Source organism: Brienomyrus brachyistius, chromosome 23 (assembly GCF_023856365.1).
Source record: "Brienomyrus brachyistius isolate T26 chromosome 23, BBRACH_0.4, whole genome shotgun sequence".
NCBI lineage: Eukaryota > Metazoa > Chordata > Actinopteri > Osteoglossiformes > Mormyridae > Brienomyrus > Brienomyrus brachyistius.
In genome coordinates, this window is record NC_064555.1 from 233,047 (window position 1) to 257,623 (window position 24,577).

Genomic DNA, 24,577 nt, shown 5'->3' on the forward strand with positions numbered 1-24,577 from the left:
GGGGTGAGACGCTATTAATGCTGGGTTTGGCGGTGCCGCGCGCTTATGCGCGAACGCGTCTCTCTCCGGGTCAGGCGGCGGATTCCCCGAGTTCGCGCGGTCCCGCACCTGCGGGCCACCATGTTACCGACCGCGGGCGTGTGACAACCGACCAACCGGCCGGCCGGCGAACCGGGGCTCAGCTTGGACGCCCCCGAGCTGCGCGCTGAAGTCCCTAAAATCCTTGCTCTCTTTATCTTAGGCTGTCTCTTTAAGACAGCGATACCATGTCTGACTAATTCAATGTAACTGTAGCCCGGTGCGTTTTGCACTGATAAAGCCTATTTATCGCCTTTTTGGCTGATTGTTAGAGCGATAAAACGAGCGACGGGGGGATCTAAACAGCGCTCAGCAGATTGTTCTTATACGGAGGATATTACAATTAATATAAGTTTTCGTCTGAAGACAGTTTTGAATGCTTGTGTTTAATGATGTTATGAAATATCCTGGGAAAAAGTAACTGTTTATATTTTAAGGAAAACGGGGGCTGGGGGAAAACAATCATAATCTCCGACAGCGCACTGAAATATATCATAATTGAATAAGAGGGCTTATTCGTGACAGGGGCAGACTGAACAAAAGGTTGCTAGCGATTTCTTGATCAAGAGATGTCGTCGGAAAAACACGGTAGGATTCATTTTCTCCATATTTCGTTCCTCATTTTATAGCCTATGTTTGCCTACTAATTAAGGTTTGTTTCCTTATGTGTTATTGACTGTAATTTGGTTATGCGGAACGCGTCCTATAAATTGATTGCCCGTGTGTGTGTGTGTATATATATATAATGTGTGTGTGTGTGTGTGCAGCACACGTCACCGATGCTGTTACAATGCGACGAACAATATCTCTCCATCTCCCCCCATTTTGCGGCTTTTCCATCTTTACGCACGCATCGTTTTGTCTCAACGTATATTTTTAAATTATAATTATTATTTTGTCTGTCTCTCTTCTCGCTTCTGTGGATTCACCGTTCGTCCCCCTGTGTCTGCGTTGAAACCCGCCTGTGTTGGTGCTTGTTACTTAAGTGTAAAATGTGGTGTTTTTTATTTGTCGTTCTTGTCTCCTTTCTCCCGTGCACACCTTGTGTCTAGGAGGGTACCAAGGTAAGGTGCAGTGCCACGGCGTTTGCCTTACGTAAAAGCTCAAAGAAACGACCGAGTCCTAAAATGTGTACAGGTCACGCAGAAGCACACTGGACTGAAGCAGCATCCTCCGACAAATTAACCTTACTTGTTTTTGTAATTAGATGCTTTAATGCGGCCCGTGGCAACTTAAATAGCAACCAACTATTTTTAAGTAATCTGGGTTAGCTATTTTTTAAATGTACAACACTATACCCCTCCTGGAATTCAACCAGCAGAAACCAGTTTCCTAACCACAGCACTACCAGATATATCGCACACTTGGCTCATAACGGTCTTACAAAGGGCATAAAAAAATTACTAATTACAGGCCCAGCGCATTCCAAATTCCCTTGCACGCTTCTATTAACCCCCAAACTTTAATATCTTTAACAGCGCATATTGCTTGTGTGTCTTAGCATAACGTGCATAATGAGACATAACAATAAAAATAACAGAAACAAAGACGAATTAAGATGGGCATAGTGATTAGTAAAATAGGCTGATATTTTCGCAGCGAGTCAGTAAAATATGTTCGGTAGTTTTATTCGGTCTGTAAATTTTTAAACACCACATTATGCGCTGGAATTTAAATCTGTAAATATGAATGTATGAGAAAATGGAGCACAACTTGCTCACTAAGCATTTCTTAACATGTGGTGCTGCTTCGGCCACGCAGATTAAGGCCTTTATTAAACCGTGTCTGGGTTTGGAAATTTAGGGGCGATGTCTGTCTGATAGCCGACATTCTACACTGCTGTCCTGCTTCAGAAAAGGTTCTCCTACAGGTCGTTTCACCTTTCCTTTAGATGTGGCGAACGGTCTTACCCCGGTGGACTCGGCAGTTATATAATGCGCTTCCCCAAGCATAAAATCTCTCCTTGTGTCTTTCTCTCTCCGTGATCACGTTCACTGTCGGCCAGCTGAGCGCGTTTAAACTCCGTTAACCGCCTTTGTCCTGCTGTGATGGCTCAGATGTTCATGCATAAATTTGCTTTAGCGTTCTTGACAGCTTGTCTTTAAGTTTTGCGCAAGTATATGGCGCTCCTCGTGTTCTGCTTCATTAATGCCCCGTTTTGTCTAGTCAGGCTATCTGAGTAGAATATTCATTTAACTGTCTTGGTAAAATTTCTCATTTGAAAAGGGGGTTCATGCACCTGCTAAATAGATTTTCTCAAAAGGCTGTTGAATTTCTCCATCTCCTTCACAATTAATGTCCTTCTCATTCTTTCTCATTCCAACCATCCCAGGTCTTGACGAGGCAGGACGTCAGGCGATGTCTCAGCCAATGACTCAGATACTGCCCCCACCTTATCACCCCTCCCAAGATCCCGCTATGCCTCCCCACCCCCCTCCACCTGCCTGCGGCCCTCAACCCAACTACCCCCCACCCCCACCGCCGCCTGCCTCCGAGGGTTACGTCCAGGAAACCCAGTTTCACTGTGGCACGCTTGGTGCCCCTGGGGCGTCACAGGGCTACACCGTTCAGACACAGGGAGCAGGAGGGGTGGTTCCCCAACCCCCAGCAGGGTACCTTCATCCTGGATACCCCCTTCAATTACAACCCTGCACCGCTTACGTTCCTGTTTACCCCATAGGGACATCGGTGAGTGGCACCATCCTTACAGTTTTGTAATTCCCAAAATACTCAATTTCTGCATTAAGTATAAATAAACTAGTAGCATTTGAGAAGGAAAAAAGTATATTTGCTGATTAATCTCTTATTTCAGAGGCATTTCAAAATGCATGTGGTCAATGAATTTTCACTTAGCGGAGTCAGAATATGTGGTAAGATAATCAATCTTGAAACTGCTCCCCGAACTGCTCTCCAAGTTCCTCAGAGTTGCACTGCCTCTGGGAGTTCCATTCACTGATTGTTTTTATTAATGGAAATTCAGCCAGTGCTAAATTCAATATCCTCACTGTAATAATTTGCTTGCACAAGACCTCTGGTGTTACTGTATAACTATCGATTGCACTGCATGGTTTAATAACATTAGCTGGGATAAATGGATGCTTAAGGAGAACAACAGATACTACGACCCAAAAAAAAGTCTGTGTGTGTATCAGAGAATTGTGTTGACCAGTGTGCCTCCTGTACAGGGACAGCCCTACATACAGGGGGGCAGCACCCATCCAGGGGTTGCCCCAGGGCAGATGGCCATGCAGATGCCCCCCGGGATTGCGCTGATGGAGCCCCGGCGGGCCCCTCACGATTACCTGCCCATTGCTGTCCTGACCACGGTCTGCTGCTTCTGGCCCACTGGCATCATCGCCATCATCAAGGCGGTGCAGGTGGGTGTGGCCCCCTTTGCGTGCGTCTGACTCAGGAGCCCTTTGCGGCCTTCATTTTCAACCATTCCAGCGTGGTGTTCAAGAATTGTTAAAAAAATATTGCACACCTGGTACAACTAATTAACTAATTTATGCGTGAAATACTTGGAGGATAATCAGTTACTGCTTAGCTTATAGTGTCTCTTTGCTGGTCTCTCGCTCTCCTCCCAGGTGCGCACAGCAGTCGCCCGGGGTGACATGGTTACTGCGGAGATCGCGTCTCGCGAGGCGCGGAACTTCTCCTTCATCAGTCTGGCGGTGGGCATCGCTTCCATGGTCCTGTGCACCATCCTGACGGTCGTGGTTATCATCGCCTCGCAGCATCATGACGATGACTGGGAGCCGTAGGCGTGGGGAGAGACATGGGGGGGGGGGGGTACTGATTGATTTGCTAACCGACTGACTGAAGCCAGTCACAGACTGAGCTGCTAATTCAGACGTGAGCTCATTAGCGGACAGGACGCCCCTAGTGACCCCGTCTTAGTCCCCACCCCCCCTACATTTACACTCCACCCCCACCCTGGGATCGCAGAGACATCGCTATACAGAGGTTTACAATCCTAGTATTTCCGTAATTGCCAAATACGTCATGATGCATAACTCATCTATAGTGTACTATCATATTTACGTTATATATAGAGGTATTATAATATTGAAAACCGTGTGTTTTCTGCTTGTTACATTCTTAATTTATTAGCTGCATAAACGCCACTGGTTGAACATGTGTTGATTTACTTTGAAGACGTGCCATATTCCTTTTATATTTTGAATTATTCTTATTGGAATCATTAAATTACACAAACGGCACAAGTAGTCCTAAATACTGCTTGGGTTGGTGATCCTATTCCTAAATGGTTAAATGCTAGGTTATTACTGATTAGATTGTGATGTTTTAACCAGATGTTCAGCTGAGGTTATAAGCGTACAGTGATTTGTTGCCAAAATGCAATGCTTAAGCCTTGTGTGGCAAAAACCCTGATGACCATGGTTTCACCCAACTGGGGAAAAGTCATCCAGTCTGCCTGGCCAGCAGGGGGTGCTGTGGCCCATGACCTCTAGGTCAGGGCGATGAGCTGGAGTTGATAGGGCTACCAGAAGGGATGCAATGTCAAACGAAGATGGCAGGTTCTGAATCTGTTACTATCTGAAATTGCCAAACGTAGAAATTGCTGCTAGTAGTCCCCTTTTGGCAATAGGCTGATCAGGTGATACATGCAGACATGTGACAAATGACTGACCAACCAGTCTTACACGTATATGTTTCTTGCATTTAGTCATAAGAGCTGCATCAGATTAGCTCTTGCAATTAAATACCAAGAGTTTAAGGGCCTTGCGTATGTTTGGACAGTGAAGAGTCTTGTAAGTTAGTGTTACTGTCAAATACTGTATTTATGGCAAGATCCTCCTGGTCTCCTTCCCCTTAGACGATCATTTAGAAGGAGAGAAAAGCTTATGTAGTGAATAAAATAGTGAATAATAAAATCACAGATGACTTGACTGATTGCTGTTATTGATGAGCATGACAGCATTCCATTTGTTATACAGAGCCAAGTAATAATCAAAACACACAAACTCTGACTGATGACAGATACGCGTTTAGCTGGAAACACAGAGCTGCTCTAGGTGGGCAACAAACCTGATAAACTGAATACATGCTGCCGTCCCACACAGTGATATCGTCACGGAGTGTTACTGCGAGAAGTTGCTTGCACATGTTATGGCAGCAGACCTCTGAAATATGTACTAGTGAAGTGTGTGAAAATGCTGGCGTTGCTATGGGCCCTCGGTAACAGCAGCAGATTGTCTCAGACTGTGGGTTTTTGTGGGCCGTTCAGAATCTAACCCTAAATTCAATCATTTTGGCTCGCTGGGTTCCATCTGTGTCCAAGTCCAGACTCTTCTGGTCATTTTTTAACCATCCGTAATTGCTCTGATCCCATTATCGGTTATCCTATGTCTTTTTATTATTTATACAGTGAAACTGCCTCTGTTTCAGAGCCAAAATGGCTGCCGTGCCTCTATCTTTTGACTAGAGCAACAGTGTTGAGTGAAATGATTATGTTGAGAAACTAAAGAGGAAAAAAAATTCTTGTACTTTTTTTTTTTAATTCTCTGTTATCCAAATGTTATGCTTGGCCTCTAGCAAGATATTCAGTTAATCGCCTAACCCTTCCCCAGTTTCTAGTATTGAATTTTTCTTTTTTGTTGTTACGGTAAGAGTGCCACTTATAACCTGGTAAAATTTAAGACCAATGCTATTTTTTAACTATGTTATAGTTATTACAAAAGCTTTGCTTTGTGCCAGTTATGTGAATGATTGCGATGACACAATTTAGTGTGGCAGATTTTATCTCATTATTATTATTATTATTATTATTGTCATTATTATTCTCGTGCATGTTACTTGTTTGGGTTTATGTTTAAACAGGTTTCTGCTCCATGTGTAAATATTCTAACTGAAATACACGTGCAGAACCAAGGGGAATGTCTCGGTGTTCATTCTGTAGTCCACTAGCTTGCAAGTGCGAAGTGAGATCGAGAGCTGCTTCACGTCGTGAAAATTACAAACAGCCTTCCTGCCGTTTGAACAGCCCTTCAGTCGCTTAATTGCTTCCCGCATTCATCACCATACTTTCTGGTTACCAATTAAATTCCTTCCTCTTTATCGCAATCTCAGCTTTTTAATGTGATGAGCGCCGTGACTTGAAACACAGAACGTGCGTTTACTTGTGTTTTATTTTATTTTGTAGCCAGTTGTAAGATATGCTTTTCCTGTGGAGGGATCCAAGTCAGTTGAGTTTGGGTAAAATTAGGCCGTGCCGGAGCGGCTTACAGGAGACGCCTGCTTTGCCCAGTCTCTGGTCATTCCCATGACTCCCATGTGCTATTTATAGTTAGCCTGCTTTTCTCTCTCCCTCTTTCTCTGTCTCCAGCCTCCCCCCCGTGATGCGTCTTATTGACGGGTTCATGTGAATAAAGTTCTCTACTCTTGTTTCCCAGCTCATATTTCCTTCCTCCACTGGTTTCTGCATTTTATCTTCGCGTTCTTATACGGCCCTAATATTATCCTTAGCCTTTGTGTAATGATAATTAAATTGGATATCTAGGCTCTTGCTTTATTTGAAGTGCATTGGCTGGCATTTTGCAGAAAGCTGACTTATTAGAAATAATTTTTAAAAGTGTGAGAGGACTGGCTCATACAGAATCTGCATACCCAGCAGACTAGGGCATGTTAACTCCAAGGGCAATACCGCATTCTCCAACTGGACAGCATCTGTCCTCTGATTGGCTGGGTCCCGTTGTCCAATCGCATGGCACAGAAACAAAGGCTGATGCACACTGCATATGCGGTGCTCTTTACAAGGGGGGGAGAGATAGATGAGCCATTGCCAGCAGGATCGCAGATGGTCATTTAGCCTCCCAAAGAGACTCAGTGCCTCCAATCATTTAACACCCTGCTCCTGTGGAGCGTCTCCATCCATAGGCTCTGCTTCCCCGGGTCTCCGCTGATCTGACCTGCCCCCCCTCCTTCGCTGCATGTCCATTGTCACCCAAGCAGAGTCGCTGTGTTTTACACGCCAAGCAGGCCAGCTCCACGCTCCATGAATGACTCATCACAGACACGGGACACTCTGAGCAATCGCTCATCCATATCAGTGCATCACTGGAGGAAGGTACTGACATTGACATAAATTACTGCTATATTAATGCAGAAAACCTTCCAATACTTTAAATCCTCCAATCAGATACAGGTATTTCTGCTAAACGTATGACATTTTTTTTACAATTATGGACAGGAACCCTTGACATTTCCAAATATACATGCTGTACAAGGAAAAGCAGATTGCTTCCTTTTCCATCTTGGATACTTTTCCAGCCTCCCCCAGTCCAAATATGATGGCCGCCTCTGTTCTTGTTACTCCTGCTCCCCCCTGCTGTGCTCTCTGCCTATGTCTACTTTTTTGCAAACGTACTGACAGAGGCAAAGGGAGGCATTGCTGCAGTGAGCCCTCCTGGAGGATAGGGGTCGCTGTGACGACACGGGAAGCCTCTCGGACACCATCAGCCTGACATAGGCGGCGCTGTACGTCAGCAAGAGACGATATGCTGTTTCCTGCAAAAATAAAGGAAAAATTCATGTTTTGACAGTAGATTTAACAGTACGTGATTTAATCACTGTGATTTTTAAATTTTCCCTTAATAAATGGCATGTTATTCAGAACCTCAGTGCTGATTCGTCAAATGATGTTACAATTATGAATCTTGTTATATTATTATTATGTAACAGGCCTCCGTTATACATAGAGTGCACAAAGGACTGTGGGATGTAAATAGTGCAGTGACATCCACGTATTATATTCTAGGATAAATAGTAGCAGTTGATATTTAGCCAGCAAGACAAGACACAAAGCTGTTTATTATGGTATGGCAATATTAATATAATATTCGACCTGGATGGGGAGATTGTAGTCTGGCACAAGGCTGTAGTCCTTGGTGAGCTTTATCTCTTCCCTCTGGGTAATCGGAGTAGTACCAGAGCCCTGTTCATTCTCCACCAACAGGGGGCGCTCTTCATCAGCCCCTTCCTCAGTCCCTGGGCTTGATTCTTCGCTCAAGTTTGTGACTTTGGTTGCGAGGAGGAGGTGGGACATTTTCTTGTTGAGTTTGTGCTTAGAGAGAAGAGGTATTGTTCAGTACTAACAAGTTGACGTGCGCAATCCATAACTTACATTTGAACGAAAAATATTCCTAATGTGTATGTTGTCCTTCATGAATAGATCTTACTAGTCTTGCTTTCAAGGAATGAGTATTACCCAGTTTTTTAAATATTTGTCTCTGGCAGGATTAGACTTCAAACAAGGCAGAAACCAGGCTTACACAGAAAATGTTCTGAAGGCAGAATGAAAAATGATTGGTTCAGAGAGATAGCCAATCAGATTGGAGTGGAGGTGGATCCAAGCAACTAGACGAGGCGGGACCAAGACATCTAATTGGTTGGTCCTCTAGTTGCTTGGACCTACCTCCTCTACAATCTGATTGGTCATCTCTCTGAACCAATCATTTATCATTCTGCCCTGGAGAACATGTTTTTCGAAGTAAAACTCAAACTAGGCCAGATGAGTGGCACCCAGAAAGCTCACTGCAGTCTGAGGCTGCATACCTGCACTTCATCCCTAATGAAGCTCATCTCCTCCAGGGTTTCTGTCAGGGCCCCCAGACAGGGTAAGAGATCCCAGTGCACTAAGAACAGCTGAACAAAGGTCAAGGAAGAAAATCCCTAAGGGGCCAAGAAATAAGGTGGGACAAGTGCAATGGAACAGGTGGTGGGCAAGAGGTTCCATGGTGTATGTATGTTACATGCTAAATGCTGTCCTTAGCATCTCGAGGCTAATTAACATATAAGCCGTGAGTTACTAATGTAAGACAGAAGTGTGAAGAAACAAGTAGATCGATGATTCACAAAGAGCCAGTAATTAGGTTAGGGAGAGAACAACAGATTGCAAATGAAGTAGGAGAATCAATAAACAGTCACATGGAGAACACAGATAGCTGAGAAGTAAGAAGTGAGAAATTTACATGTAATGTAATGGTAAGTTCAATAGTAATAGTAAAGTAGAAATAAGAATAAGAGAGTAACAGTACTAATATGACTAGTACAGTATTATTTCGTTAATATTATTACAGTTTGGAAATCTTACCCCCGATTTTCACTTAACTGTCATTGTGCTCAGTTCTTTTTCTGAAATCGCTACCTGGAGACCAGGAACAAATTATGTCTTCCCCTGATTTACATTCCTACTAATCTGTTCCCAAATCAGCTGACCACATGCAGGAGGTCAAATGTCACGGGGAGAAATCCCCGAGCTTCCTTCCTGTGCAGGACAGAGGCCACTCTGTTAACGTCACAGATGCTCGGGGTAGAAACAGACAAACGTCCAGATTCAGGTCCAGGCTGAAGGCTGGGGCCACATGCAGAGAAGGTGCCTGAATTACACTAGATGACTGTGGAAGGACTAACATGTTGTGCGGTGCATGGATGGGGAACTGTCCTTAGAGCGATTGATTTCCAAAGGATACCTGTTGTACGCTAACACAGTGATGCACCCAGTCTGCTACACCCACCAATAATCCATGTCTGACCAGCCTCTCGTTCACCTGAATCAGCCTGACATCTGTGTTAATGTTGATCTACAAAGAAAAAACACCACAATCATCCCTAAAGGTACTTGATCCATGTCATCCATTCTACCAACCTCAACACGCTGACATTAATGCAATGAAAGAGGTCTAACATTCTTGAAGCTGTAATATTCAGTTTCAGTCACCAGGTGGTGCTGTATGAAATTGCTATCTGATGAGAACCACTTGGGCTACGCTCACCTGTTTGTTGCTGTGATAGAGGACAAGGATGATCACAGACGTGACAATCACGGACAGCAGTGTGACGGCAAAACAGAGGATCCAGAATTCCGAGAGGTAGAAGCCAAAGTATAGATGAACAGTTGAGTACATGCCGCACCACATCACCACATACACCACCTGTCAGAGAGCAATGAGCGGCCTTCAGACTGACTGGATGCCAGTGCTCACGAATGCTGCGCTGAATGAGACGTCCTTGTACCCAACAAGTAACAGTGCTGTGTAACATAAACATTTCACTGAAGGTAGTTAATGCACTTTTTGCAAGTGCATGCTAACTGGAAAGCACAACACAGTGCTACCAAACCGAGGCCTGACCCCCAAAAAGGTAAAAGTAGGAGAAAACCGGATGTTGGCAAGCATGGGATAGTTCTCACCACTGCTATGAAGAAATGGGAAATAGAGGAGCTGAAGAAAAGGTATCTTCGTACAGGAGGGGGATCTAGCGCTTTCCCAAGCGGGATTTCAAAATCTTCAACAGGAATCTAAAAGGGAAATGAGGAAAATTGGAAATTCTGCCAAGTCAAATCAAGCGGCGATGAGCGAGTGTTGGAATCATCATGCTCTGAACCAGACCACTCCCAGGACATAACGCTCAGTGTCAACTCTCGCCCCAAATGGTGTGGAATTGTATCAATACAAGAAAAGCAGTGACCGCTAAAAGGGAGCTGATACTGGTCTGGATCAGGATATTTGTAATAATTTAAATGTAATTAATATACATGCAGGTGATTCTAGAGCCTAATTAGGTACTTCCGCCAGCCTGTTTTTTGTTTCAGCCCCACTAGAAAATCCATCCATCCAACTTCAGAGTTGTGGGGTGAGGGGTTGGAACCCAGGAGAGGGCACACTCACTCACTTGGGGCACCCAGAGAAAACCCAATGATGGCAAGGTGAGAGCATGCAAACTCCGCACATGGGGCCATAGTGGGATCTTGAGCCCAGCAGAAAAACCACTGCAACCCTGCGCTGGCCCCCCCCCCCCTTCCACTAGAATATATTTTTTCTAAATCCAATTATCCCATATTTTCATGCACATTCATTTAATTGTGTGACGCTCATCTCGTCACCCACCTCCCGCGCCCAGCTCAGCTGCCATCCCAATTGAAAGGGCTGAATCTTAGACTCTCCCTGACACCCTCACCTGAGAAACTTAAAATAATGGATCCATCCATCCATCCATCCATTTTCCAAACCGCTTATCCTATTGGGTCGCGGGGGGTCCGGAGCCTATCCCGGAATCAATGGGCACGAGGCAGGGAACAACCCAGGATGGGGGGCCAGCCCATCGCAGGGCACACTCACACACCATTCACTCACACATGCACACCTACGGGCAATTCAGCAACTCCAATTAGCCTCAGCATGTTTTTGGACTGTGGGGGGAAACCGGAGTACCCGGAGGAAACCCCACGACGACACGGGGAGAACATGCAAACTCCGCACACATGTGACCCAGGCGGAGACTCGAACCCGGGTCCCAGAGGTGTGAGGCGACAGTGCTAACCACTGCACCACCATGCCGCCCCCATAATGGATCCAATCTAATTCATATACATATGCTGGAGAAGAGGCCCAGCCGTTAACATGACTGAAGCATCATGGGAATGAGGACACAGTGATGGATCTGTGCTCCCCTTTGCACTAGACAGGCTGGTGAGCACAGCGCAGCGCACCTGGAAGCCAGTCCTCTCCAGCTGGGCTCTACAGCACGTCAAGTCGAATGCAGGACTGCACAATGAGGAGCTGGGCTCGGCCCAGAGGCAGCGGCCTGGAGAGGGAGCAAACGGAAGCCTGAGGGTTTGCGGAGCCCGTGGACCACCGTGGCCACCCCGGGAGGCAGGCAGCTTGGCGGTTTACCGTTGTCGCCTCGATGATCCCCGTCACTCTCTGATTGGCTCGTCACCCGCCCAGAATGGACCTCGGCGCTCATGTCGTCATACTCCCCCTTTCCAGGTGACAGCACCATTTTGGCATCCAGTTATTCTGCTCTGGATGCCAGAAACTACGACATTCTGTGAACCAAGGAACAATTTAATATATTAAAAGTGAAATACGTGGAAAAATATTGCAACACATATGATCCAGTCATATGTCAGATGTGGTTAGACTGAACCCATGTGGAAATGCTCCCATCTCCCTGAAGCATGTCTGGTAGTTTCATGGGGAGCTTCCTTTGCAGACAAACACGTACCCCACACAAACATGGAGAGAACACGCAAACTCCGCAGAGCCGGGTTTCAAGTCCGCAATCCGGGGTCATCATGCCATTCCATCTGCCTTAGTAAAATTCAGTGCAAGCAGAATGTGGCGATAGCCAGGATGACTGGAAATTCAGGCAGTAATATTGTGCAATGCCAGGGTGTGTCATTCATGCCAATCATTACACGTAACTCACAGCTGCTGGATTGTTGGCCTCGTTTAAAAAGAACAGCTCTTGTAGGCAGAGAAACCACAATCTGTCCATGTTATCAGTCACAGGATGCCCTTGCGCTAACAGCCATTAGCTATTTTTGCCCATATTAAACAAAAGCAAAGCAGCAGCAAAATCTATCATGCTAACTTAACAATCAAAATTCAAAGATCTAAGGTTACACGTGTATTATTAAATAGAAATTTACCATCTAATACTAATACATTGCTTAGTGAATGTAACAGGAGTCTCTGTGTGGCAAACACAGGTCCCGTTCTCTTTAATCTGGGACCTGATCGTGTTTATGACAACTGCACATGCCCACTTATGCAAGATGTCCAGCCCTTGGGGATGAAAATGAAGAAGAAAATTTCGCAGAGAGCAAATGCAATTGGTTATTGTTCTGCTTTATCTAACTGGATCCCCTTTGCAATCTTAAAATTTCAAAAACTATTAGACATATGGACAAATACATCTTTTTTTGTTTTCCGAGGGAATGACATGAACACAATTCTTCATTAATCTTAATGTTCATTTTTGTGATTTGACGGTTGCTGTCATGGACCCTTGACTGCTTACTGTCTCTGCTGCAAAGTGACGTCCCAAACAGTCTTTTTTTCATTTTGCTGTCCCATCTCACACTGTGGTTACAGCAAAACTGCAGGACATAAATGAATGTTGAGCTTTTCCTGTAAAAGACACGGTACTATAAAAATAATCCTCAGCTATTTCCAGCTCCGTCGTCCTGCAGCAGCCATGCATACCAAATCTGGCAAACTACTAAACCCTTTCTCTTCTCTAGGCCAAAAAGCTGAAAATGATGTAATTTTGGGGCATCCTACTATTGTTGCTGTCTGTTAGACTGTATGCTTCAAACCCTCATGTTTTTCTATGCAAGTGAGGCCATTAAAATCTGAAAATCCTGTCAACAATCCTTGTAAGGTATATTTAACACTTCCTCTTTAAACGCCTCCCCCCTCTGTTTTCACTTCCACTCTGTCTGGTACTTCTTTCTAAAGGAAAGTGAAACATCCATTGGCACATAGTGCAGTGTGTGAACATTTCACCTTTTTTGACAGCCTGACAACAACTGTTGGGAGATCAGGGACAGAATAGTAGTCAGAATAAGCACATATCCTGTTTCTAAACTCTCCGTGTTGAAATGTAAGCTTTGTATCTCAATGTCCTCATCAGAGAATGTGGTTTACAGTAAGGTGCGTTAAGGTGAGTATACATTTATCTCTCTGTATGTGCATAAGAAAGCATTGAATTATGCAAAAAACTGTACAATAAACTGTTGCAGTGTGTCCTCTTAAACCTGCTACTCTATTATTAGTGTGTGTAATTTTTCACTTCAGGCGCTCTGTCTCTCTCTCAACTTGTGACTTGATTTAACTTCACCACATGACTGGAAGAATGTAGTTTTTAAGCCGATCTGGAAGAGAATGCAAGTGTTTGTCTTACCCGAATTATTCTGACACTGTGACTCTTAAGAGCATCTGCGGTCACTTGGGCTCCTGTCTATATCCGCATTGTGTGCCTCTCATACATACTCAAGACTGAGCATAGTGTCCCGTCCTCTTCAGGAAATAATAACCTGCAGTAGTTTCTGTGTTTGTCGCAGTCATATTGCTGGAGCCAGGATCGCACAGGAACTGTAAACAGAACACACCGCGGGTACGCACACACATACAGGGTCTTTCTTCGCCCTTACCTATTCATCAAGCGTCGACTGGTCTGCTCTGCGATCGCAGTCCTCTCAAGCGCAGCGTCTGTGTGTGTGGAGACCGGAGCCGATGCGGTCGAGGAGTATACGCCAGTCAAGCCTCCCCGGAGTCCGGCGTGTATACACTGTGGCTCCTTACACGTATATTTAACTCTCCCCCTCTTCGTTCTCTCACCCCCCTCCCCCCTGCGCGCGCGCGCGCACGCACGCACGCACGCACACACACACACACACACACACACACACACGCACACACAAACCATAGAGTTGCAAAACCAAAGATGTGCAGCAGCACAGTCCTGTGAAGTGTGAACGCCACAGGCGACATTTTCTTCAGTTCTTTCATTTTAACACCAGGCAGCTTTATACTCCTGAAAGAATTCTTTCAGCTCTTTTTCAGAGAATTAAAACTACTTTACCGCCATTGATGTGGGAATATAGCTGTTTCTTCATCATATAATATAATATCTGCGATGGGCTGGCCCCCCATCCTGGGTTGTTCCCTGCCCATTCTTTCTGGGATAGGTTCCGGTCCCCCCGCGACCCAGTAGGATAAGCGGTTTGGAAAATGGATGGATGGATAATATAATATAGCTATTCTTACTCAGAAAAACTGCATGGAGTAAAATTTATGTCTGCAATGTGTGTTTTGTAGTTATCCAAGACGCCTCTCTGCTTCTGTTCTAATTTTATACCACCTCAAAGCCAATTTGGATATATCCACAAATTCACAGTCCTAGGAATATTATCTTTTTTAAATATATTAGACAATTACATCAAACATTTTCATTGCATTAAATGTGATAATTACTTTTGAAAGAATGATACACTTGAACGGATTTTAACTATAAGCATTCCCCGTTTTATGAGCGCACGCCTCTTCACGTAACAAGAACGTTAAACTGAAAAAAGCTAAGTTTATTTGTATTACATTGATATTGTTGGATTCAGTGGCTACTCTTTATATATTATGTTGTATAATAATAAGGCTGGCCCAGTGCATTTACGATATATTATTATATAATCTGAATGAAACAAAAGTTCCCAAAAGTGCGCTGTGAGGAAAAACATTACCAATTTATGCCTTTGAGGGTACAATTATAGTACCTGTCACTGGGGCTGTACCCTCAAGGGTCTGCCAATTGTGCCCTAACTGCAGGCAAATGTACCTTTTAGTCTAATGTAAGGTGCAGAAATTCACTCTGTGGATACATATGAATGCTAATGTTTGTACCTTAGGTAACAAAACTACCAGCGCTGTACCCTTTTTCTGATAGGCCATTGTGTGAGTTCTGGTCACATTTGGTAATCATTTTCAGCATATCAGGAATGTTTCACACAACAACAAAGAAAATAGAACTGGAAACTATCCACCCAGTACAGGGTCGCCTATTCCAGGAATTAGCATAAATCTGGGAACACCCTGGTCTATTCACAGCCATTTGCTTAATCATATGTCTTTAGACTGCAGGAGGAGACCTGCACAAACATGTAGAGCACGGGCAGACTCCACACACAGAGACAGGGCAGGATTTGACCCACTAAACTTGCGAGTATGGGTCTATAATTCTACCCATAAAGTCAACATTCAACCAGGAGTAACCCTTCAACTGTAGCTTAATCTAAGTCAATTCAGTTCAATCGCACTGACTTTCTGTAGGTGTATTTTCCATTTCCGTGCAGAAAAACGATATTAATACAATGTGTGCACTGATCTGCATATGCTGCACAAGGCTGGGGTACACACTGGACCAAATGTCAGTTCATCACAGACCACAGGGACGTGCACTTTCATCATGTCACCACCATGAGCAATTTAGAAACGCCAGTCAGCATTCCTGCATGTCTGTGGAAGACCACACAACACGGGGAGAAAATACAAAATAGACAAACAATAAAGGTGAGACAGCAGCGTACCTGCCTGAGCCACCATAGTGCAATAACGTAGGCTAAGGAATAGTTTCAGTCGACATTTTGTCTCTTTTGTCAGATCTCAAGATTGAATCTCCAGAGCCAAAATGGTAGCAGTTTCCGAGCGTCATATGATGGATCACGTGACCATCTCGGACCACGTGACAAAGCTATTTTTGATCATGTGAGCACACTGTACGATTGCCGCTTATGTGTAGTTCAGTACAGTATTGTCGGCTACTTCCTTTTATTTTTTTTTCACGTTAACAATTTTTATTTATTGTCTTTTATCAGCGACAATAAACCGGAAGATGAGTGGTTTGAAAAAGTTTGAAGAAATCTTAATAACATTACCTGTCTGGGTTTTGATCGTGTTCTGGTTTTTGGGTACTCCAAATTTGTGTGTTGCGTACAACCAGGTAAAGTACCCATTTGTGGATTTTCTTTATAGTGGTATGCAATTTTGATATAGGTATTCATTCATCATTTACCTTCAGTACTTATTTACTTTGTTGAATGCATGTTTTCTGATTTATTAGCACATGCCTGGTGTTTTTAAGCGCCGGCGTCTCCTGTCCGATGGTTTCTAATTAGCCAGTTCTTTTTCCGGTCTCTAAAGTGCTTTACATCCTGAACTCGAATCACATAATTACATATTGGTGAAACCGTTTGCAGAAAAACACGATATTTGGTGAAACAAAAAATAGAAAACAAACCCAGCGATAGTAACTTGTTTAGAGTTTGGTGAAATATCGTGTGTCTGTGTCACAATAATGTTGATTGCATGTGTTTAGTAGGAAATCACAACATTCGAAAATGTGAGAAATAATATTATATTGAAAGACTTGGAGAGCCCTGTGCAATGACGGTTTGTTTGCTGGTAATTATTATCGAAGCGAGAGTGGCATTTTAAAGTGTGGCGTCCCGCGTTGTGTGGATTTGATTTCCTTTTGAGACTCTGGTTTTCTTCTATAATCCAAAGACATCCGTTTAGGTAAACTGGAGCCTTTGAATTGCTCATAGTGTGCGTCAGTCTGTGCCGTGCAATGGACCGATGTAGCATTGAGGATGCCTCCATGCCTTCTGCCCTGTGCTTCCTGGGATTGGTTCCTGGCTGATGAAGTAAAAATAATGTTGTTTTATTCTAGCAGTTTCAGAGAAATTCTATCACATGCTGTTTTATTGTATCGTAAATTTTAATTCCTCCGTTCAAAGTTACTGTACCTTACGGACACTTTGCCACATTTATTTTTATATACATATTTTCCTATACTTGCTAGTCTTGGATAATAAACAGACCTTAAATATACGGTCAGAAGCACAAAGAAAGCTCTCTTTATCATAATTATCTTGTCACTCAACACCCATCACAGGCTTTCTGAGGCATGTCTTTAAAGTAACTATTTTCAGACTTTCTAGCCTGTTGTGCCTCTTGTTTTTACTGTTTTTCTTGTGGCCAAACCATTTGAAAAATGAACTATTTTGGTAAATCTGGGATGATCTGACCTCAGCTTGAGAATGAGAATTTCTTCAAAGGCACCAAACGTGGTGGTGTGATCCACACGGTCACTAACGGAAGAGAAACCCGGGGTTGCGTCTCCCTTTCTCTTTTTCAGTAGACAGTAAGTGAATGTAAAATGGCCTGCAAATTTAACCAATGGTTTACCTGGACTTTCGAGACAAAGGAAAAGAGAAAATCTGAGAACTCTCCAGAAACACTTAGGGTATATTTATATAGGGTATAAATAAAAAAAATTTATTAGGGTATATTTGTAAAAAAAAGTTAATTGAAAGAGGGTGAGTTTAGTGTGTAGTTTCAGTCATTTTATTTACTTTTTTGTTTGTTTTTTGTAAGTTCAGAGTCGTGTAGCCCCTACACCCATTTGATTAACAAAAACATTTATTTATTTTACAGCAGATAATAAACTTTCTTCTCAATGAAGTGAATAAAGACCCCCCCCATGCCTTTTTTGATGCTCAAAAATGGCATTAAGAATTACACCTGGTGGTGGTTATCCCATGAAGGGAAGTAACAGGTCAATGTTTTATATGCAAGTAGTGCACTTATATATGCATTTCATTACTTGTTACTCCCCCCATTCTCGTATTTTTAATAAACCGAAAGTAGTGAAAAATGCAGTTTGCAGGATGAACTTTGACCTTGCAAAATGCAGCCTGGTCTGTGCAAAAGTTGAATTTGGAAAAAGAAACTCTGGATTTTCCGGTGAGCTGTTGCTGGGACACGTAGCCGTAGCAGTTAAAAAGTTGCAGCTGATAAGAACAGATTGCTAGTTATAATTTTTTTGCTACCTGCAGCGTAGAATTAGGTTACATTAGATTAGATTCAACTTCATTGTCATTGTGCTGAGTACAGTTACCGGTATCATCTAACCAGGTGAAAGTAAAATGCACAGAAACACAATAAAGTATTCATAAATTATAAATGTAAATTATGGTTCTGTGCAAAATATATATGATGTTGTCCTCAAGGTGCAGACTTAGAATTGTTTTATAAGACACAATGATTCATGTGCAAACTGGAGATGCATTGTGCAAGATGAGCCGTCGGTGCAGACAGATGAGCCGTCGGTGCAGACAGATGAGCCGTCGGTGCAGACAGATGAGCCGTCGGTGCAGACAGATGAGCAGTCGGTGCAGACAAAAACAGTGTTCAGTCGAGGTTCGGGGGGGGGGGGGGGTCAGAGAATTAATGCTGTAAGGCACTATTGAGCAGTTCTATTGGCAGAAGCTCTTTTGACAATTGTGGGGGAGAATCTTTGGAAGCTGTGAGTAATTCACTTGCCAAATTTAATTAAAATTGAAAATGGCTATGCAGAAGTCATTTGAATTAAAATGGAATGACCTGCCCTGCAATGGACAGCCCGTCTGACAGTGCCTTGGTGTTTGTGTTCTTTTTTTAAGGGTGAGTTGGCTGACATCGTGATCGCTCTCATTTTTTTTCTAGATTAACCCCTTGGTGTATGACGAGCAGTTGCTGTGGGTGAGTGGCGGTGCAGGGCAGGTAAGCGCTTACAGGATCCCCATTCTCACGTTTACACCCAAGGGCAGCTTGCTGGCATTCAGTGAGGCGAGGAAAGGCTCCTCGAGTGACTATGGGGCGAAGTTCATCGCCGTTAGGCGCTCCACAGACAGAGGTACGGCACTCAGGGAGCTGGGGGTTAAGGGTTTTATGTAATTTATACATGCTTCCTCTTGGTCAAATCATGCAAGACTATGAGATGCTTTCCACAGCTATGCAGATCATACTCGGACTTACTTGGCCCTTTCTCCAAACCACTATAGTCCCAATGACTCTGTACACTTTGAGCACATGACTAACTGGATGGGGCAGATGATTTTATTCGGGAATAGCAATGAGGAGCACAGACTAGCTGCTTATCCGTATTCGAGAGCCTGAAAATCGAAAGAATTAGCAACTGAGCTCAGTGTACTAATGGACTCTGATCTCAGCTTCAGCAGTCATGTCATTTCGGTCACCTAATCAGTATTTTATCTCCTCAAGAAAATCAACAAGATTGGAGGTTTTCTGGCTAAACCAGACCAGGAGAAACTCATCCACACCTTTATTTCTACCAGAAATTATTTCTCTACTAGCCTCTTAACTGAACTAGCAAAACAACCATCAGACAGCTTCAGTTGGTTCAGAATAACTACCAGATTAAAATAAGGGCTCTAAGTACCATTAGGAACGAGTCACTTAGTTCTGCCTAAAGTGAAGCCTAAACATGGTGAAGCAGCGTTTAGCTATGGCGCTGCTCTTCAATGGACCCAGTTGACTGAGATCATTAGTGGAGCCCAAATACTAGACATGCTTTTAGCTCAGCTTAACACTGTTAGCTCTACCGAATTTTTTGTCTTGTAGTAGCATCTTATTATCCTGAATTGTCTGTAATTTGCTATTTTTAGTTACTTGTTTTTTAAAAAAATTTGTAAAAAGTCTAAGTCACCAATAAAGGCACAGTTTTCGTCGGACGGCGTCGATTTGTAATCACGCACAACCAAATTAGCAACTGAGATAATTTAATACTCCATGTCTGTTACTCATTTCACCTGCCATGAATGCTGTCTGTGATATAGTAGTGTTTTTTCCCCGGGATGCTAGAATAGGAGCTCAGCTCAGATCACCTGTACCTCCCGTTTAGGGGCCACCTGGTCTCCCACCTCATTCATCGTGGACGACGGCATTCTGGAGGACGGCCTGAACCTGGGCTCGGTGGTGGTGGACAAGGACACGGGCTCCGTGCTGCTGCTGTACTCTCTGTGCTTCCACCGCTACCACTGCAGCCCGTCCAGCACCATGCTAGTGGAGAGCATGGATGATGGGCTCAGCTGGAGTCGGCCCCGAAACCTCTCTGTCCAGCTGGGAGTGCAGAGCTTCGCGCCGGGGCCTGGCTATGGCATCCAGGTGAGTCTGGCTTGCATGCTGACCGTGGTGGCTCAGTGGGTAGCATTGTAATTTTGCACCTCCTGGGTTGTGGGTTCGAATCCTGCAAGAGTCGGTTATGTGAATTGCTGTCTCTGAGTTGCCAATACTGTGTGTGTGTGTGTGTGTGTGTGTGTGTGTGTGTGTGTGTGTGTGTGTGTGTGTGTGTGTGTGTGTGTGTGTGCGTGCGTGTGCGCGAGCCCGCGAGCGTGTGCTGGAAGGTGATGTGTAACTCAGCGGGCTCAGACTCTATGCCTGTGATCAGAAGGTCCCTGGTTTTAGGCCCGGCCTTGGCGGAATAGTTATATCTCCGTCTGGCCCTTGAGTGAAGTTCCTAACCTTGCAGAATGCTCCAGGCCAGATAATTGTCCCCAGACTTTGCTCTTTTTTCTGAAAGAAAAGCGAGATGAGACTCACGAAAAGACGCATCCCAGTGCTAATGGCACATAAAGCATCACTTCATCCTGTCCATGGTGTCCTCTGTTTATTGGGATAGGCTCCAGGCCCACTGTGATCCTGTACTGTAATAATCTGTGATGGATGGATGATTGTGTCAGAGATGTGGGTGAGGTGTTTAATGGTGTTATATTGGCGTTGGTTACACCGCCCTCCACAGAAACGCTACCCCCCAGCAGTGGGCCGGCTGGTAGTGTGTGGACATGGCTCCATCGATGGTGACGGGGTCTTCTGTGTGCTCAGCGACGACCACGGCAAGACGTGGACCAACGGCGCAGCCCTGAAGAGCATACCGTTCAACCAGCACAAGCTGGAACTGGACTTCAACCCGGACGAGTGTCAGGTGAGTGTCTGGGCTACAGCTGTCTGACTCCGCACAGCTCTTCTCCTCCCAGGGATTCGGCACGTCCTCATTTTCAGCTAGTGAACGCTCTCGACTGCCTCACTGTAGTTGGGGTGGTGTGTGGGACAAACGTTCTGCCTGTGATCAGAAGGACACTGGTTGAAAGGCCCTTAACCCCCCAGTTGCTCCGGGGACTGGCTGACTCCGCTTCCCCAATCATACTTCGCTTTGAATAAAATCATACTAAATAAATAAAATGTAAATTTTAATTGGATTTCATTCACCGCCTCACTTGGTGTAATTCAGTCTAAATGAGAAATCGTTTGAAATGTCTCATAAAGCTTAATTCCCTAATTTACATGCCTTGTGAACCAGATTCACGGGTCTTTTACCAAGTTTGTTGATTTCCTGTCCCTACCCCCCCCACGCCACGATGCCCCCCAGCCCGTGGAGATGGAAGATGGCAGCATCATTATCAACGTACGCAACCAGTACAACTATCACTGCCGCTGTCGCATCGTGGTACGCAGCACGGACGGTGGCCGGTCGCTGCCCCTGGAGGAGCTCACCTTCGACCACACACTGGTGGACCCAGTGGTGGCGGCGGGGGCGCTGCAGAAGGAGGGCATCATGTACTTCACCAACCCTGCTAACGATCACGAGCGTAAGTGGTGTTTTGGGGGGGTGGGCGCTTGCCACCATACTGAAGAGGCTTATGGGTAGGGAGGAGGGGGCGGCCTAGTGATTAGCACTGTTGCCTCACAACTCTGCGGCTGGGGGCTCAAATCATTGCATGTCCTTCCTGTGTGTTTGCCTACAATTCAAAGAAAATGTTAATTGATTAATTGACTTCTCTATATTGGCTTTATTGTGTGATTCTTAGTGTGTGATTTTGTGTGTTTGTCTATGTGTGTGGGAGTTTGCGTAGATCACTTGTGGGGACACATCTTCAGGTCCCCATTTGGATAACCTCAATTTTATAACAATCTGTGAATGCGACTGCGATTAGGGTTTTTCCCATAGAAATGAATGGACGGCCCCCATTTAGACAGGAAGACCAAATTGTGTGTTTGTGTGTGCCATGCCATTGACTGCCTTCCCCGCCATGGGGCCCCTACCGTGTGCCCTGTGTTTATTGCAGTTGCCTTCCACCTTACCATTACTCTGTACTGGATGGATGGATGGATGGATGGATGGATGGATGGAACTGGGACCAAACGGTTACAGGTGGAAATCTGTAATGGTTTGGTGATGACCCTTATGCTCTGGCTTACTTTCCCATCTCATCCCATTCTCTCAGGGATCAACCTGACCCTGCGGTGGTCTCTGAGCAATGGCACGTCCTGGGAGAAGGATGTGGTGCAGATCTGGCCGGGGCCGAGCGGCTACTCGGCGCTGACGTCACTAACGGGCTCACACCCAGAGGACAGGAAGTTCATCTACCTCGTATACGAGAAGGGACACAAGAGCTACGTCGAGACGATCTCCTTTGCAAAGATCCACTTATATGGGGGCATTTAGGAAGGAATGGAGGTGGGTGGGAGATGGTGGGGTGGGAAGAGATGGCTGAAATTTTCAGAGTTACCCATGTAGTTTGGGTGACGGCGTTCTCTGCTGTTAACCCTCAGCCGCGTTTTTGCCAACAAAAGACTATTCTGAAAATGTCATTATTTTACCAAATAGACCATAAGTGTGCCTGTGTGAGTGAATGGTGTGTGCTGTGCTCTGTAATGAGTTGGCAACCCATCCTGGGTTGTTCTTTGCCTCATGCCTGTAATCTCTGGGATAGGTTCTGCCCCCCCCAACATCCCTGCATAAGACAAGCGGGTACAGAAAATGGATGAATGGGAAGAGGCTTGAAGGACAATGGGTTGGGTGTCCGGCCTTGAGATTGAATCAGACTCGATTCAAAGAAATGCTTGTTTCAGTGCAATGATATTTGTTTCTTCTCTTCTCAAGTCGCTTTGAGAATTGATTTTCATGGATTTCTTTTACCTGTAGAATTCTACCACTTGGGGGCAGCAAATCCTACAAACACATCCAGGAATGTTGAGTTTTTTTCCTCACATGAATTGTTGTGGATTCTTAAGAATATTTATATTAATTTGTTCTACAAAATAACAATATATTGCCGGCACAGCACAAGCCTTGAACTGGGCTTGGATTTTAGATTCTGGAGTTTCACATGGGACTTCTCGTGATGTCACCATAGGATTGTGTTGACAAGGTGCCATAGAAGATGGTATTTGGACAGGATCAAGAAGTGAGCCAGTCACGGGTGCAACACCTTCAGCTTTCTTTGTCCAGCATCCAATTATCACATACATTTGTCTAAAAATGCCCTGTCTCAGCTGCTGCCGTCTGACTTAGGTTTAGAGGGAAATGGCCAACAACCACGAGAATAGATGATTAAAGATGGAACCCGAAGAAGATGTCTTGTAAAGTGGGATCTGTATTCATAATTGTCCTGTATCCCCCCCCCCTTGTAAAGAAATGTCACTTAGGATTAAACCTACTCCAAACTAGAATTGATATGTGTTCTTTACTGTAGGATTTTAGTGGAAATAGTGTTAGTAATTGAACCAATTAAGCTGAGCATTTGCAAAGTAAAGCCACCATTTTCTTGCCTGCTGGGCAGGAGAATGCATTCTCTCTGAAGCAAAAAAATGAACTTTAATTTGCATTCCAGATGAAGTTCAGTGAATCGTCTATGGAGATGTGCAATGTGGAGGCTCATATCTAGCTTGATGTGGGAGTTCAGTCTCTCAGGAATCAAACATTTCATTCAATATTATGTTGATCCTTTTTTGCATATAATGAAGCAGTATGTGAAGGGAAGATACTGGATTTACTGTCACACTCCCTTAATTATAGTTACAGATTAAAGAAAAATTGTTTGCCATGGTAGTCAATACATGGAAATGGTAGTCAAAATTCAAAATATAATTGGGTTCAACAAATGATTTGGATTGCTTGGGAATTTTAAGTCTGATTGCGCTATAAAGGCAAATGGGTGCGTGTCTACAGTTACCTTAGCTAAGTAGCTACGGTCAAACCCATTGAAGTATTAATAACTGGAATCATATGGTGGGTTGTTTAAATAGCTTGGTTTGTCACACAGATGAGCAAGTGCTGTGCACAAAGTGGGCATTATTTCGGGTTTTAAATGTAATAAAAAATCACAGTGATGCAATAATTTTGGATTTATCCAGGTTTATTTAAAATTCCTGTTATCCTTAAACATTATATGTGAATATTGTAAAGTTTCTGATGTCTAATTAAAAAGAGATTAACGAATGTATGTTTGTGTGCTGTTTTATTATTTCATGTCCACACTGACATTAATTTCACTTTCTTGTTTTTGTTTTCA

At 44.2% G+C, this 24,577-nt stretch overlaps 3 protein-coding genes across 4 annotated transcripts; 2 read left to right on the plus strand and 1 right to left on the minus strand.

Annotated features, from left to right (window-relative positions):
* Positions 1 to 26: 26 nt before the first annotated feature.
* prrt1 (proline-rich transmembrane protein 1) lies at positions 27 to 6,488 on the plus strand. The gene is made up of 4 exons (XM_048993236.1): positions 27 to 666; positions 2,411 to 2,766; positions 3,264 to 3,455; positions 3,666 to 6,488. The coding sequence occupies exons 1-4, from the start codon at positions 648 to 650 to the stop codon at positions 3,840 to 3,842; spliced, it is 744 nt and encodes a 247-aa protein (XP_048849193.1). The 5' UTR covers positions 27 to 647; the 3' UTR covers positions 3,843 to 6,488.
* LOC125718928 (transmembrane protein 268) lies at positions 6,217 to 14,244 on the minus strand. Of its 2 annotated transcripts, XM_048993235.1 has the most exons (10): positions 14,042 to 14,244; positions 12,907 to 12,985; positions 11,775 to 11,929; positions 11,591 to 11,685; positions 10,292 to 10,399; positions 9,876 to 10,034; positions 9,573 to 9,683; positions 8,656 to 8,745; positions 7,946 to 8,164; positions 6,217 to 7,608 (listed from the first exon to the last, which is right to left on the minus strand). In XM_048993235.1, exons 3-10 carry the CDS (start codon positions 11,881 to 11,883, stop codon positions 7,411 to 7,413), a joined length of 1,089 nt encoding a protein of 362 aa, XP_048849192.1. In that variant the 5' UTR covers positions 11,884 to 11,929; positions 12,907 to 12,985; positions 14,042 to 14,244; the 3' UTR covers positions 6,217 to 7,410. The 2 variants fall into 2 exon arrangements, with proteins under 2 accessions (XP_048849192.1, XP_048849191.1); XM_048993234.1 differs by lacking the exon at positions 12,907 to 12,985.
* A 1,894-nt stretch (positions 14,245 to 16,138) lies between these two features.
* Positions 16,139 to 24,508, plus strand: neu1 (neuraminidase 1). Its single transcript, XM_048993233.1, has 6 exons — positions 16,139 to 16,383; positions 18,930 to 19,119; positions 20,128 to 20,390; positions 21,025 to 21,207; positions 21,652 to 21,871; positions 22,508 to 24,508. The coding sequence occupies exons 1-6, from the start codon at positions 16,276 to 16,278 to the stop codon at positions 22,726 to 22,728; spliced, it is 1,185 nt and encodes a 394-aa protein (XP_048849190.1). The 5' UTR covers positions 16,139 to 16,275; the 3' UTR covers positions 22,729 to 24,508.
* The last annotated feature ends 69 nt before the right edge of the window (positions 24,509 to 24,577 follow it).

What these genes read in the sequence shown, in the direction of transcription:
- prrt1 (XM_048993236.1), top strand. An exon ending in TTTACCCCATAGGGACATCG is followed by an intron (nt 2,767 to 3,263) that starts GTGAGTGGCACC and finishes CCTCCTGTACAG; the next exon opens with GGACAGCCCTACATACAGGG. An exon ending in CCATCATCAAGGCGGTGCAG is followed by an intron (nt 3,456 to 3,665) that starts GTGGGTGTGGCC and finishes CTCTCCTCCCAG; the next exon opens with GTGCGCACAGCAGTCGCCCG.
- LOC125718928 (XM_048993234.1), bottom strand. Translation starts at nt 11,883, where the DNA reads ATGGTGCTGTCACCTGGAAAGGGGGAGTATGACGACATGAGCGCCGAG. An exon ending in CCCATTTCTTCATAGCAGTG is followed by an intron (nt 10,035 to 10,291) that starts GTGAGAACTATC and finishes GCTCTCTGACAG; the next exon opens with GTGGTGTATGTGGTGATGTG. An exon ending in TCTATCACAGCAACAAACAG is followed by an intron (nt 9,684 to 9,875) that starts GTGAGCGTAGCC and finishes TTTTCTTTGTAG; the next exon opens with ATCAACATTAACACAGATGT.
- neu1 (XM_048993233.1), top strand. Translation starts at nt 16,276, where the DNA reads ATGAGTGGTTTGAAAAAGTTTGAAGAAATCTTAATAACATTACCTGTC. An exon ending in GGCCTGGCTATGGCATCCAG is followed by an intron (nt 20,391 to 21,024) that starts GTGAGTCTGGCT and finishes CGCCCTCCACAG; the next exon opens with AAACGCTACCCCCCAGCAGT. An exon ending in CCCTGCTAACGATCACGAGC is followed by an intron (nt 21,872 to 22,507) that starts GTAAGTGGTGTT and finishes CCATTCTCTCAG; the next exon opens with GGATCAACCTGACCCTGCGG.